This window comes from Rhagoletis pomonella, unplaced genomic scaffold, assembly GCF_013731165.1.
Source record: "Rhagoletis pomonella isolate Grant_MI unplaced genomic scaffold, Rhpom_1.0 Rhpom_scaffold_00007, whole genome shotgun sequence".
Taxonomy (NCBI): Eukaryota; Metazoa; Arthropoda; class Insecta; order Diptera; family Tephritidae; genus Rhagoletis; species Rhagoletis pomonella.
In genome coordinates this window covers 70,764,169-70,779,652 of record NW_023458561.1, presented here as the reverse complement: position 1 = coordinate 70,779,652, position 15,484 = coordinate 70,764,169, and the positions used below count along the sequence as shown (strand labels likewise).

The 15,484-nt window shown below is 35.3% G+C and overlaps 1 protein-coding gene across 1 annotated transcript in view; it reads left to right on the top strand.

Annotated features, from left to right (window-relative positions):
- LOC118743992 (mucin-19) overlaps positions 1-15,484 on the top strand; it is an 86,488-nt gene that overhangs the window by 39,870 nt on the left and 31,134 nt on the right. The window contains exons 3-6 of the mRNA XM_036476755.1: positions 1,195-1,378; positions 8,841-11,505; positions 14,808-14,925; positions 15,015-15,479. Of these exons, the coding sequence (XP_036332648.1) occupies positions 1,195-1,378; positions 8,841-11,505; positions 14,808-14,925; positions 15,015-15,479 (3,432 nt within the window). The remainder of the gene's footprint in view (positions 1-1,194; positions 1,379-8,840; positions 11,506-14,807; positions 14,926-15,014; positions 15,480-15,484) is intronic.

Here is a 15,484-nt window from a genome sequence, read left to right as displayed (position 1 = left end):
CGAGTAGCCCATTCAATTTTAGTATAAAAAATACAAGTTTGAGGAAGCTATGACTTACCGCTGATTTTGAGCAATTTTTTTGTTGAAGCCTATTTTCTTCCATATAAAAAAATTGTCGAACATGCTTTGCCAAAAAAAAGGTAAGTATAGAGCTACCTTAAACATGTACTTAGGCCCCTATTATGGTTATGATCAACTTAGTTGAGTTGTGTTTGAGACAACTCAACTAATTATTGCTATTGCCGTTCGCAACTGGTTCTCAGTTGACTATGGCCATTGGAAGATTTGGAGATTCGATACAAATTTGATATTTTAATACTATTATGTTATTTTAATGATATTAAAATAATGAAAAGCAACAATGGAAATCAATTACGAATTATGTCTGACAACTGCCAGAAAACTAGGGGGCCCCTATTATGGTTCACAACTCAACTATCAAATATCGTTAAGTAGACGCTTTTCTCAAACTATCGAATGATTCAAGCGCTGCCATATTAATGTCTTAACATCTAATATTATTGAACACATACATTGGTACATATGTAGTTCCTTTAATGTTGCAGTTGAATGTCGATTATCCGGGTTGTGCGATACCAAGCTCATCATGGATCGTGGAAATATAACCTTAAGCCAATGCCATTTTTATACATACATATACCATATACAAGTTGGTTAATCAGATATTCGGTTAATCAATTACTCGAGTAATCAAGATTTTGATTATCCAAAACGATGATTAATCGAGTTACTTAAAATATGATTGCTCAAAAAATTCATTTTGCTCGTTAAAAGAGTTTGCTTTGGAAAATGCTTATTTTCTTTTTTACAATCTGTATATGAAAAAAAAAAATCATTTTAATTTTTGAAAACAAAAACGTTGTTTTCAAAGTATCAAGGAACTTCAACTACTTTATATTTAAAGAATACTTTGAAATGTTGATTACTCATTTTACTCATAATGTTGATTAATCATAAAGCAAATTACTCAACAATTTTTGTTTTTGGTTAATCAAAATCTTGATTACTCGAGTAACTGAACTTTTGAGTAATCACAATTTTCAATTAATCGAATAATGAGTTATTTACTTTATGATTAATTAAAATATTGAATAATCAATTAATCGCACAGCCCTAATATACAAACATAGATGTTACAATTTTGGTAATTTTATATTTTTCTTTTTTTAAAAGGTGGCCACTAATAGCAGCGTAGTTACGGAAAGCACTAAGCACAACAAGTTGGTAGGAAGCAGTAGTAGTACGCCGATTTCAGCTGCTTCTAACTTAAACAAGAAACTGAATACGTCTTCTCATAAGCAACATCAATACCAAAATAATACGAAACACAACGCAAACAGAAAAGTGGCAAGTTCAAGTAAGCTCAACATTATTTATATATTTACATATATGTATGTATATCGTCACTCACCATCAACGCAAAGGGCCGGGCCCTATTTGATTAACTTAAAATATTTCAGCAGAAGGAAAAAAACCTTTAAAATATGCATATAAAATGCTTTCAAAGATGCTGTTCGAAAGATGCCAATAAATTCCCAACTTTTTAAGATAGGCTTAGAATTCTTGTATGACTGCATCTGTCATCAAACCAAAAAATTATGTAAAAAAAACGCATTTCCAAAAAAAAAAAAAAATAATCGGGCCTTTCTTGGACCGAAAATGTCTAAAAAAAAAAAACGAGAATACTGCAAGGTCTTTTAAGGGCCCGAATAAAAGTGTAAGTGCCGTTTTCTCAAGTAGGTTTTCAAATTTATCTGGCTTTCAAACACATTTTCTCAGAACAAAATTTGTGTTTGAAGGGCAGAAAGGGAATTAGAAATCTGCGTTTACAATTTTTCCAACACCCTGAAAGTCACCACTCATTTATAAAAAACAGTTTCCCATGACTATGCAGACATCGCCATTTGTGTTTTAGTTTTTTTTTTTTATAAGCAGTTTAAATTTAAAAAAATGGATGTATAAACCAGAGTACGAAAACAAACCGAACGTATCACTCACTACCCATTCCCAAACAAGTACAAAAAGTTGTGTTCCTTTTCTCATACTGTTCCCGAGCGCTAACAATAATGGTTTCGATCAGGGATGTTGCGAATATTTGCATACGCATCCAATGATGCGAATTTTTTGCGAATGCGAATGTCTACATGGGCAGAGAGGCCCCTCTAATATTGTTGAAATGGCTCTAACAGCTCGATTCTGTGCACTTGATAAATAAAAATTTTGTTTAATTTGTCAATTTTTTATCATATATCAAGAATTGGAATTCTAGCACAGAAATCTAATATTACGTTCAAATTGGCCCCATTTAACTTGTTTGATGAACAAGAGCTTTTTGGAAAACACAATCATCCACATTGAACATTTGGAGTTTACTTTGACGGTTGTTTGATTACCAACAAAAAAAATTGAAAAATAAATTCAAAATCAAGTTCAAGGCGAATTTATATAAGGTGGCGTTACTAGCTCAGCTGATTTTGTGTTTGTGTTTCGCCGCACGGCTTCTGATATCAAATTGAAAAATTCCCAACAAGCAAAATAAACTTAAAGAAAGTTTTTTTCTTTAAGTTTTCAATTATAAACATTAAGCAGCTTACAAAACGTTGATTTTTTGTTTGTAAAACGCTTGAAAGTAAGCGTAATATAATCGAAAAGGAACATTGGTTATAAGCGTAGAAATATAAACTTGTAATAAATGTTCAAAAGAAAGCTTTTTATAAGCGTAAAAGTGTAAACTTATAATAAAGGTTCAAAAAAAGTTTTATATAAGCGTATCAATATAAACTTACTCAAAATTTTCAAAAGAAAGCTTTTTATAAACATTTTTATAACCCTTTATTTAAAGATATTTCAATAAAAACTCATACATAGATTGCTTAACATCTAGAAACTAAAAGAACTGCGAATTTTTGGCGGACTCATCTACAGTCGCGAAAATATAAATAGGGAATAGACATTTTAGCATACAAATTCACGATAACACACAAAAATTAAGCATAAAAAAAGTAAATCATTACATCTTGTTGCGTGCTTTGCTTTCAATTACGTGCGGTTATTGGCAAATTGGAAAAACGACATCGATGCAGCTATATATTCCGCTTTATCGCCGCCATTTTTAATTGAATGTTAAACTAAGAAAGGATAAGGAGAACTCATCATTTGAAGACTGGAATGCTCCACCGATTAGCACCGCGGGTACTGGATTGGATTTTTTTTTTTACCGCATCGGTTTTATTTAATTTTTTTCTTTTTAATAATATATTTTAAAAAACGTAAACACGTCACTTACGATTGAAAAATGTTATATTTACTACTTCATGTCGTTGGCATTTGCATTACATTTATAAGTTTAAGTTATTTATAAACATTCGCTGTCAAAACTTGTTAAAGGTTTATTTGAAAAAACTTTAAATAAGCTTAATATTAAAAATGCTTATTTAACGCTCATTATAGCAAACTTACTTTAAGTTATTTTTAAAAACATTTACTGAAATGCTTGTTGGGTGTCGCCAAAGCAAAAACAAAATACCCTGGAAACCATTTTTTCAGAGTATTCTGAATCGTAAAGAAATTTTAACGAATTCGGAAAGATCCCATCCGATTTTCATCCGAATTTTCTAAAATGAAATAAATTACGCACACTTCCATTCTTTTACGAAATTTCGGAAGAAAATCGGTGAAGAAATGAAAATAATGCTGCTATGTGAAGAATTTCTGGCAGACTTTTTTCAGAATTTTCTTTATTTTTCGTACAGAAATTTCTTTACGAGTTCGTGTCAACCACTTCATATAATTTTCTTTGAAGATTCGGAAAAAAATCGTTACAGAAATCAGATACTCCTAAAGATTTCGTTAAGATTTCGGGAACTTTGGTTTTCAGGGTACATGTAAATTTTTGTTTTTGTACGCCTGCTATCCTACCTTATATTAATTCGCCTTGATCAAGTTTTTGTATTTCAATTTGTTTTGTGCGAATGTCTGCTTCATGATATTAATGCATACGGATTATTTAGATACTTCAAAATATTTAGTTCGTATGCCCTATTTATCTCTGCGTACGATGAGACCTCATAACTCAATAACTAATTACTGCCTTGGCCTCTTTTTTAGTGGGCAGACATGCATACAATTTTGGTACTTTTTGATAATTTTTAATTTTTAATATTTTTCAGAATTTAAAATTTTTGAACTTTGGTGTGTCAAATGAAAGCTTTTGGGTCCTTCTGATTGGCCGGAGCAGAAAGCTTTCTGATACAACTCTGCGCTGAACTGGTTTTCAAACGAGTTAAATGATTTAACTGGCTCATTTTCCAACAACAATTGCATGCGATTTAACTTGTTTATGAACATGTTTTGTTCATTTAACTGGTTCAAGCCCATTTAACATGTTTAGCTCGTCAATTTGAATGTAGTATAAAGCTCTTTTCTTGATAAATTATCAGGATTGAAAATGCTATTGACAAGCGTTTCCAAATTGAAATTTCATATGAACATTATAAATGATGTACATATATTAAAAATGTTTTTTCTATCATTTAAATACTGAATGTGCCGGCTGTTGAACCTAGGACACACAGAATTTATAGCCGACACCTCTACCTACTCGGCAACAACAGTCAAGAGCTTTTTTTGTTTTATAAATTAAATGCGATGGGAGCTTTTACTTGATAAAAATCTTGATAAAATTTCTTTACAAATAATTTGTCAAGAAAATACAGAATTGGGCGGTAAGTCTGTCTAACCAGGGTGCGAACAATAATCAGCTTTTAGCTTCAGGCGCTAAACGGTTAAGTAGTATATCAATCAACATTGATGGGCCTTCAACAAGTACTGCTAAAAGTCTTATAAGCAACCTAGAGATACTTTTAGATTCCTCCAGCGAAAGCGAAGGCTCGTATGTATGTATCTGGAAACATTAAAAAATACGCAAAGAAAAACGAGCTCATCTCGGTGAAAATCCTCTCGATTGGTGGAAAACTAAACTAAAATACGACAAATTGACAGATCTGGCCCGCAAGTATTTGAGCGCTCCAGCCGCCAGCGTTCCAAGTGAGCAATTGTTCAGTGCAGTCGGCCTTATATACGAGCCTCTAAGAAATTGCAAAATAACTTTTTTGAAATATTATGCCTCTTTTGAATTTTGACTACTACATTAAAACACTGTATAGGTTAAGCACTCGTTCGATGTTTTAATAATTTATATAATTTTTAAGTAATAAAAACGATGACTTAAAATGATTATAGCTTTTTTTAATGTTATTCCTAACATTCGCATTCCCATTAGCGAATGTGAAAAATATGACATTCGAAACCCTAGTTTCGATTGTGGTAAAGGTACTCATCCTGAGCAAAACCGAAACAAAACAAATGAATGTTGCCTATGAAGTTAGAGAAATGGTTCAACTGCTTCAGTAAATTTTTCTGCATTCAATTGAGTGCTTTGAATCGGTTGTGTTTCGTTACCTTGTATAACCGAAACTAAAGGCGAAATTAGTCAACGACGTAGCGTAAACGTACGTAGCAACTTATTAAATTTACTGTCGATAGAGAGAGAGAGAGAGAGAGAAGCAACGGCAACGTCACCGTCATGCGGTGGTGAGTTTTTGTTACCGCAGAACTCCACAGGCAAACACCGACACCGATGGCCTACCAACTGTCATTTTGACGAGCAATATGATTGCAAGTTTTTGTGTGTGGGCTCTTTGATGTCTTGAAATAAGCATTTGCCGCATGACGCCACCAGACAACATTCTCTCAATTTCCGTATTTAAAACATTTAAATCTTTAAAAAACTTGCTGAATAATTTCCTAAAACGTAATCATAAATAATCCAATAGGGAACATATTTTTATTTTTATTTAATAACAAAATTTCATTGGTGTTACCACCAGCACGCTTTCTTTCAAATGAAAATATGGCTGTCCAACTATCAAATTGCCTGCAATAGATGTCAAGCAATAAGCGCTGACATATATTGCAGCCCATGAGAAATAGGCGGTGTCCATTGGAAATATATTTTGTGACATGGTTATCACGACATCAGTGTTTTCCTATGGAGACAGGGCCTTAACACGCAAATCCCATGAGGTGGATCGTGTCAACGTCAACATACGTTTACACTAGGTCGTTGACTACTGATTTTGCCTTAAACGATACCGATACGTATGCTATAGGTTCTCTGCGTTCTCTGGTATAAACACCAACATTTCTGTATTTGTTCTGTATTTTGCCTAAAATTTTATATAAAAAACATGTTTTGCTATTATTAAAGTATATTGAAAGTATTACGAAAAAACGAGGTACAATTTATTATAATCTATGGAAAACTAATGAAACTTCGACATTAATTACAAGGCGGTAAAATCAAGTTTCTCATAATTATACACAGAAAATGATAGACAATATTAAGAGAAGAGATAAATATGCGAAATCATCTTAAACTGTTCTTTGTTTATGAAAAGTTGAGAATTTCAGGGTGTTCGAAAATAATAAAACGATAATAATTATTCGATAGTAAATTTTCGCTGTTGCACTGTTTTAAAATATGTATAAAACTATAAATAAAAAAAGTTGGCGAGTTTGGATATTTTTCTTTTGTTTATTTAATTTTAATAATTTTTTATAAAAGTCTAAATCATTACATAAAACCGGACATAAGTCAACATAAATCAACATTTCAGACTTTGTACTTTTTTTTTTTTTTTAATCAGAGGTATGCAGTTTTCTAGTATAATAATATGCACGTTTCATTTACACACTAAAATTGAATCGGCTGCAAAACTGCATACTCAGAATTTGTCTAAAAACTTCGATTAAAAAGATATAAAATTTAATAAGAAATTTTTTAATTTCGAGAAATGTTTTTTTTTGGACTTGTGAGTTAATTGGCGGTTGCCCATACGCCAGGGTATCCCTCTTCTTTACAGTGTATTATTATACGATGTAGATGATTGAGGACGTTACGTCAACAGCGCAATTGCGAGGTGGTTGCCGGAACCTAATGTCGGATGTGATGCTTTTTCGTGCTTATGTGATCATATGTTTTTCGTGAGCAATTTTTGATGATGGTGAGAATTGAATGTGGGGGATGGGATAGGGGGAAATGAGTGAGGTGAACGGTATTAACACCTGTGATAAGTTGAGTCTTGAATTTAAAGCTTATAAACTAAAATTTTGCTTAAATTTTTGTTAAAAACTCAGCGAGCTGAGCAATTTTTTTACGTATGCTTGTTAGAGCCTCTTCGATCGTAAGCTTAACTTCTAGGGTATTATCACGGTTGACGGCTGTTTTTGCTAAAGAGTCGGTATCTTTGGCAATTTGCAGGGCCTTAACAATGGCTATTAATTCGCCATAGGTTGAACACGCGCAAAAGTTTATTTTAAAGGTGTACTCCGTGTAGGTATAAACTCCGCACCCTGTGGCAAAAGGTCGCAACAGATGCATCGGTGTAAAAAATGCGAAAGTTAGATTTCTTATTGTCATTAAAAATTGATGTGTACGTGGTTTTGATAGCCGCCCATGCTAGGTTGGTCTTTTTGCAATTTGTCTTAGTTATTATATGTGGCCAATTGTGAATTTTAGCGATGTTGGAACTTGTACAACAGCGAAGGATATTTTTTAACATAGAACGATAACTAATGTATAAAATTGTTTAGCAAAAATATCAAACGATTTCTTAGTTTTTTTTGTAACTATCATTTGAATTAATGTGACTGGCGGGGCAATGAAAAGAACTCTATTTTGTCCTTGTGCACTCAAAGATGAATTTTCGCAAAACACTTAATCTTCACGAACGGTGTTTTTGTGTTGTAAAATATGAATAATATGTACACTTTCGTTTTCAATAAAAATGAGGTTTATATAATCTTCATAGAAATACTTGAAAATATTTAAAGTTGTCACTGGTAGGACATCTCTCTGTGACTGGTGTAAAGTAATTATGAATGCAATAAAAGTTTCCATTGATAAAAATTCCAACTTCTTTTGATTTTTTTTAATATTTTCCAACAGATTATTGAAATGTAGTCATTTAAAAAGATGTAACTACTGAAATAGAGATAATTAGGGCATATATAAATTAATGTCGTTTCCTCTTTTCAACGGAATGACCTACATATATGTAGATTCGGTGACTCAAGTGATTCACACAGGTCGTCAAAAATATGTTTAAATTCGTTAAATACAGCACTGTAGCTGGAATCAACACTGGGCGAATTGTATAAGAGCACTCTAAAGAAATTATCGGAGGAAATTTTCCCAGCACGAATTTGCAACTTCCCTTCCAAATGAAATGTCAAAATTGTGTTCTCTGCTTGCAAGTTTTACTGGGTAACAATTGGTACCAACTTGTACAAGTTTTTTGCTATGATTTTTGCTTAAATGTCCCCTCAAGAAAATTCCTTAGGTAAGGCACATTCAAATGTGCGGATGCGCAGAAAAAATTGGTCCTCAAATAACTGGCGTAACTCGCATTGGTTTTTTTACTTAAATTCCTAAAATAGTTTCAAATGTGATATTTCTAAATAAACGTGGCATATTCCTTAAATTGATGGTATTCTGTGTGACTTGTACCTTAAAATTAAGGAATAAGCGACTTTTATTCTTAAATTTATTAAATTTGAGACTATTTTAAGTAGGTCAGTAAAAAAAAAAAAAATCGGTTAGGCCACTTCTGCTCTCATGGCCTCAAATAAACATAAGAAAAATACCCAATACTCGTCAACGTTTTTTGTTTCTATTATTTTATCCACCACTGTATGTATGTATGTACCTACCTCTAAGAATAGAAGGATTGAATATTTTTATAATCTACATTTATTAGGAAACCTTGGCCCAACAAAATCAAATTTACCACAATCAAGCGAAGGAGTTAGTGTCAGCGTTAAGGGTTGGAGTTTGCCTAAACCAGCAGGGAAACCCCTTCATGTAAGTGCAACTAAAGAGGGCCCACTGTCGTCGGTGACAGCATATTGCTCATCCTCCACTCCCAGCGAAGCCACGAAGGATACGAACGCGAATTTCGAGTACGAAGACGAATGGGACATTGGTGGCATTCCAGAGTTGTTGGATGATCTAGACGCAGACATTGAAAAATCATCTACTGCAGCTCAAAATTTATCGAAAGTAAACAGTTCTGGTGGTGGCAAAAGTGAATTTGAAGCAATCACAAGTACCCTTAAATCAGCAACTAAATCCACAACGTCGAATAAGGCAAATATCGCCCACCCCGACAACCTTTTGCAAAAACCCTCACCATCGTCAATTGGCAAGTTGCTGCCCTCGCCATTGTCAAGATCGTTGACTGCATCGGTGTCGTCGTTTCCAGCGAGCTCGAATGAAAAATTTGCACCATCAACTAAATGTTCGCAAACAGTTCCACTATCCAGAAACACAAACAAATATGTGGGTGGCATCGTAGTCGATAAGTCGATAAATAATTCAGCGACATTATCCAATATTGGTAGAAAGTATCCACAACAGCCTAGCGAACATAAAAATCAACAACAAATTCAAATATCAAATTTTGAAGAACAATCTGTGAATAGCGGTCCCACCAGTAAAGTTGCTTCTGCGCCGACCAAATCACCCTCGTCACTATCACCATCGTTATCATCATCTTCATCTGCATCTGCATCTGCACTTACCGCACCATTTAGCTGTAATAGCGAAAGCGGCCAGAAGAGTAATACATTAACACTATCCACCTTTGCTGGGTTTTCAAAAGGAGGTAATCTCGTCTCGTCATTTACAAAGTCCCTCATACCCTCAGGCGCATCCGCTGGTTCCTCAAATCTTACCACCGCATTAGAAACCGATTCGCTATCGAATTTATCAAATCAATCCGCAAGCGGCATGTCATCCCAATCCAGTGGAAGCAGCAGTAATAACAGTAGTGTGGGCGGTGGAGCCGGGGGAGGTCAAGGTGGCTCCCAAGGTATTGGAGGCTCTGGTGGTGGGAAATCGAATGCGAAAATGTCCATTGATCATCAGGCGACGCTAGACAAGGGACTTAAAATGAAAATTAAACGGACTAAGCCTGGAACCAAGACTTCCGAAGCAAAGCATGAAATTGTTAAAGCTACAGAACAACAACAGCAGCAACAGAATGGTTCTTTAGGCGTTAATAATTCTAGTAACTTAGATGAGAATAGTGGACTCAATACTACCTCGCATTCATCGTCGTCATCAGGTGGCGCGAGTGGCTCAGGTGGATCCAATCAAAATACGGGAAGTAGCGCTGGCGGCTCAGGATCAAATGTTAGCAGCATAAGCGGCAGCAATAAAAAACATCTTAGCAATATTTCCAGTAGTAGTAGTGGTAGCCAAGGAAATAGTCACAATAGTATAAACAGTAATAGCCCGGCCTCTGGAGGTGGGTCCACCGGTACCGGGAGTAGCGGTCAAGTAACTCCTCAGAGTAACAAGCGTGGTAGCTCAGGTCACAGACGAGAAAAAGCTAAAGAAAAAACTACACATTCCAATCGTCTCACAGCAGAGAAGAATGCTTCTGCTGCTTCTGAAAAAGAAGGCTTGCCTGGTCATAGCGACAAGGGCATGACATGCCATTGCATCATTGATGCCACTAGCGGGAGTGCGACTGGTGCTTGCAGTAGCCATGCATGCTCTCGTCGTTCGGAGAGTGCAACCAATTCATCCATTACAGTTTTGACACAGCAGCGCATATGCAACACGACTGGAAATAGCAATTCTACATCTGGATCTGTGCCACCAGGTGTATTCACGCCATCGCTTGGCTCACCCGCCGGTGTGGTGACAACAGCTGCAGCAACAGCAGCATCTTTGCTCGCAGCCACATCTGTAGCATCGGCAACTGCACCGCAGGCAATTGGCAGCAACAGCGCGCCAAACGCGCCTGGTCCACCGGGCAAGGACTCGACTAATTGTGGTAACATCAAAATCTCTTCACACATTGCAGCGCAATTGGCTGCAGCAGCGGCTTCGACTTCTTTTAGCAATAGTGTACCAAACACGCATGCAAACAGCTTGAGCGGAAGCAGCGAGAGTAAGTCAAGCACTTCAATGGTTCCTGTTGCGCAAGCAAAACTTATGGCTCCAGGTGTGATCTCAGCGACCGTGCACCACACAATTTCAGTTCCCGCGAACTCTTCCACTAGTACAACAACGGCATCATCTAGTAATAGTAGCACATCTAACAATAATTTAGTAGCTGAAGATGGTATAAAATCTCCTCCCGCCAAGCGGGCAAAACATGGCAACACTGACACTTCCCATGCACCTGGTACTTCAACCAAGGAAATGGTTGACATCTGTATTGGCACCTCAGTCGGAACTATCACAGAACCAGATTGCTTGGGTCCTTGTGAACCGGGAACTTCCGTAACGCTTGAGGGAATCGTTTGGCACGAAACCGAAGGCGGCGTCCTAGTTGTGAATGTTACTTGGCGCGGCAAGACTTATGTCGGAACTTTGCTTGACTGCACACGACACGATTGGGCTCCACCCAGGTAAGTTGTGAAGAAATAGTAAGAGCGTATATATATGAGAAAAAGGCATAACCTTTTCTGTTAGTATTAAAATATAAAACGAAATTTTACAGGTGCGACAGTAATTCTGGTGCGGTGCTGTATTATTGCCATTTTGAGGGAGTGCATGTTAGGCTGTGTTGATTCTGTATGGGGGATAATAAAATGCATTGTATTATTATGTTGTCTTAGGTCTAAGCCAATTGTTATTGGCACCAAAGATTAATTTAAAACTTATATGAAACTTTGGGTGGTAATATTTATGGAATTCGTTAATTATTATAAACAGGACGATATATAAAATTAGAGGTTATTGAATTTAGTTTCTCACGTTCATATATAATTTTTCAATAAGACTACCAGTTTTTAAGATATTAAGACAAAATTTCAAAAACTATAATTTTCCCTTGTGAATTCACAATTCTTCATTACTTCAGCAACCAAGTGAAAAATGTAAAAAAGGGACACGACATCCATTTCCAAGTTTTCAGGTTTTCGGATGTTTATATAATATTAAAAAAGGACCACGGACTTGGTAACGCCGATATTGTCAGTTTGAAGATTCGTGGTGAATGAAGTCAAAGATGTATTGTCAAAGATTAGAAATCGTTTGATGAGTTAATAGTAGTTTCAAGCACAACAAAATACAATTAGGGTGAGACACGTCCATTTTAAGTCCATTTATGCAATTTTAAAAATTGGAGAAGAATGGTTTCATTAGTCACCGAAGAAGCACATTTTTCGCGATTTCTAAATTTGAAAAAGTGACTGTTGTTAAATGCAATGGTCTTTAACACATCCTGGGATTTACTTTTGAGGACTCTTTGTAATCAGCTTGAGCGAAAAAAGTCACACCATGGCACACTATTCTGTAATCCGATTCTTTCATTTAAAAGTTATTTATACAAATGAAAAGCAATTTTTGTATGAAAAAACTAGATATCCACCTAACTTTGGTAAATATTGCTCGATCCGTAAGGAATAATTACCAAATTGAAGGCGGCACTTACTGTTACAGATTATAAAAAAAATATTTAAAAATAAAATAAAAATGTTGAACAAAAATTTTTTTCAACTTCCTATATTTGCAATTTTCGTATTGTATGCATAAACATAAGTAAACTAATTAGTTTTCTAAAAGTTCTGCCTGTTCAGTGTTTCCATACTCGTTTGCATAAACAAATTTTTCCACGGTGATGGAAAATAATGGCATAGTTCATAAATTTGCAAAAATCCACAAACTATAGCTAATATTAAAAAAAAAGATTAGAATATTTGGAACCAGCGGTCCTAAATGCACTCCAGCAATATTAATGCTGTTCTTTACATCTTTTGAATATGGGCCAGTGCAATTATCAAGAGAACAATTAAAATTGTATTGAAAAAATATAAGTTTGAGATTAACGATAGGCTAACCCTTCTGCTGAACACATAATTTTTAACAAGAATTGGTCTTATTCGACTAGTGCGCTCAGTGTCACTTAGCGGTCGATGCGCGGGCTCTTACAATTAAAATAAAAGACTAATATTTTGCAGGCTTGTTGTTTACTTTAGGATACAATATCAGCCCAATTCGGAGTCTGTTCTCCGGGAACTGGTTTCTCCCGAGAAAGAAATCCTCCAATAATTAACTCCCAGGGAGTAGCATTTTCACCGAAAATTTGGGAGGAGGAAATTTGACCTTCGAAAAAGCTGTTTGACACTTTTTTGACAGCTCAATTCCGCCATTTAATATAAAAAATCCCCAGGATTACTTAAGTGGAAAGAAATAACTCTACAAAAAATTTGACCGTTAGGTGGTGCGGGGGTCGATTGTTCATTTTTTATTCACCTATTTATTTATAATTATCTTACGATGGAAATTATTTTCGTCTTCTCATAATAATTATATGGGACTTTTATTGAAATGAAACTTCTTAGTTGAGGTCGGGGATTTAACGCGTTAAATATCTGTATCTGCTCGTTCGTTCCATTTTCAAAAATAAGGTGTCAAATTAAAGGCCTTTCTTTTACGTGGTTTTAGTGTTTTCAAAAGGGTTGCCAGATGTAAGAAAATCTAATTCAAATAATGGGGCTCGGAGATACTTGCGTTTAATTTCGTGAAATCGGCTGTACGTATTGCACTTCTATTAAGAGAAAACGTAGGACGTAAATCATTTCCGTTTTAAAATAAACGTCCGGAGAGACGAAAAAATAAAAGTCCCATATAATTATTAAGAGAAGGCGTATATGATTTTTATTAACCACTAAAAAAAGTACAATGATTTTTTTTTTCGCTAACAAATTTCATACCTACAGTCAGTAACAAAGTTTAGGTACACCGAATTTTTAACAATACGGGAGACTTTTTTTTTTAATATTTTATTTTTCGCTAATTTTTTATAAAAAATATGGTTAATTCTACAACAAAACCCCCAAAAATCAAAGTTCCAAACCTTGTGCAAAATTAAAGAAAATTCTGCAAATTTTTTGTTCATTTTATGTACGCTCTCTAGGAAAAAGTTGAGTATGCAGTTTTTTAGCCCATTTAATTTTAGTATAATAAAGTGCAAGTATAAGGAAGCTAGGCCTTACCATTGATTTTTGGGGAATTTTTTTGTTGTTGTTTTCCATATAAAAAATTATCAAACATTATTTTATATGGTGAAAATGGGCGACACCTTCAACAAAAAAAAATGCTATAAATCAATGATAAGTCCTAGCTACCTCAAACTTGCACTTTGTTATACTAAAATTGAATGGGCTAAAAAACTTCGTACTCAACTTTTTTCTAGAGAGCGTAAATAAAAAGTGCAATATTTTAATGAAATTTTGCAAAATATTCTTAAGTTTTGCATAAGGTTTGGAACTCTGATTTTTTGGTTTTTTGTTGTAGAACTAACCATATATTTATAGAAAATTATCGAAAAATAAAATATTTAAAAAATAGTTGCCCGTTGTGTAAAAATTTCGCTGTACCTAAACTTTATTGACTGACTGTACACATATACATATGTATACATACATATATTAGGTCACTTCAAAATAAAGAAAATCCCACAATGCGACCGGCATAAGACTCAAATTTTAGCATTTGGTATTGTAATAATCCTCCATGAATATCCCCTCTCTAGTGCCATTTGAGTATTATGCATGCTCAGATTCCTTACGAAGGGCGCCCTTTGTGACTGCAGTTTTTCGATGTTAAAATTTCTTCCCTCTGCCCGTAGTTTATATGGTTCCCGCTATCGAAAAGCTTAGCGCACACAGAAATATAAATTCTTCGCTTGATTGCATTCTTTTAGATTCTGTGATTCGCCAACTGAAGAACTGGATTCTCGAACTCCGAAAGGTCGTGGAAAGCGCGGAAGGAGTGCTGCGCTTACACCGGATTTAAGTAATTTTACCGAAACTAGAAGTTCTGTAAGTACCTAAGGCACTTACACTGTCACACACTTTCGACTCTAACCAAATTTCAATATGATTTGTAGATATATTTCTCCCACGCGCAGGTGCATTCAAAATTGAGGAATGGTACAACGAAAGGTGGTCGTGGTGCTTCGCGAACAGCGATTAGTGCCACAAGTACTGCAAATACTACAACAATAACCAGTAGCTCATCATCTGGTAACGGTGGGGGAGCTACGCCCAGTACATCACCAACAGCATTTTTACCTCCACGTTCTGAGAAGCGGAAATCAAAAGATGAGTCGCCGTCGCCTATTAACGGCGATTCTGAATGTCCTACTAATGTAGCGAACGCCAGTGGTATTCCGATCTCTGCAAGTGGCGGTGGCCTAGCTACGCAGCCCCAAAGCCTCGTCAACCCCGTGACTGGTCTTAATGTACAAATAAGCACGAAGAAATGTAAGACTGCATCGCCGTGCGCCATTTCGCCGGTACTACTCGAGTGTCCAGAACAAGATTGCAGCAAGAAGTATAAACATGCAAACGGACTTCGTTACCATCAATCCCATGCCCA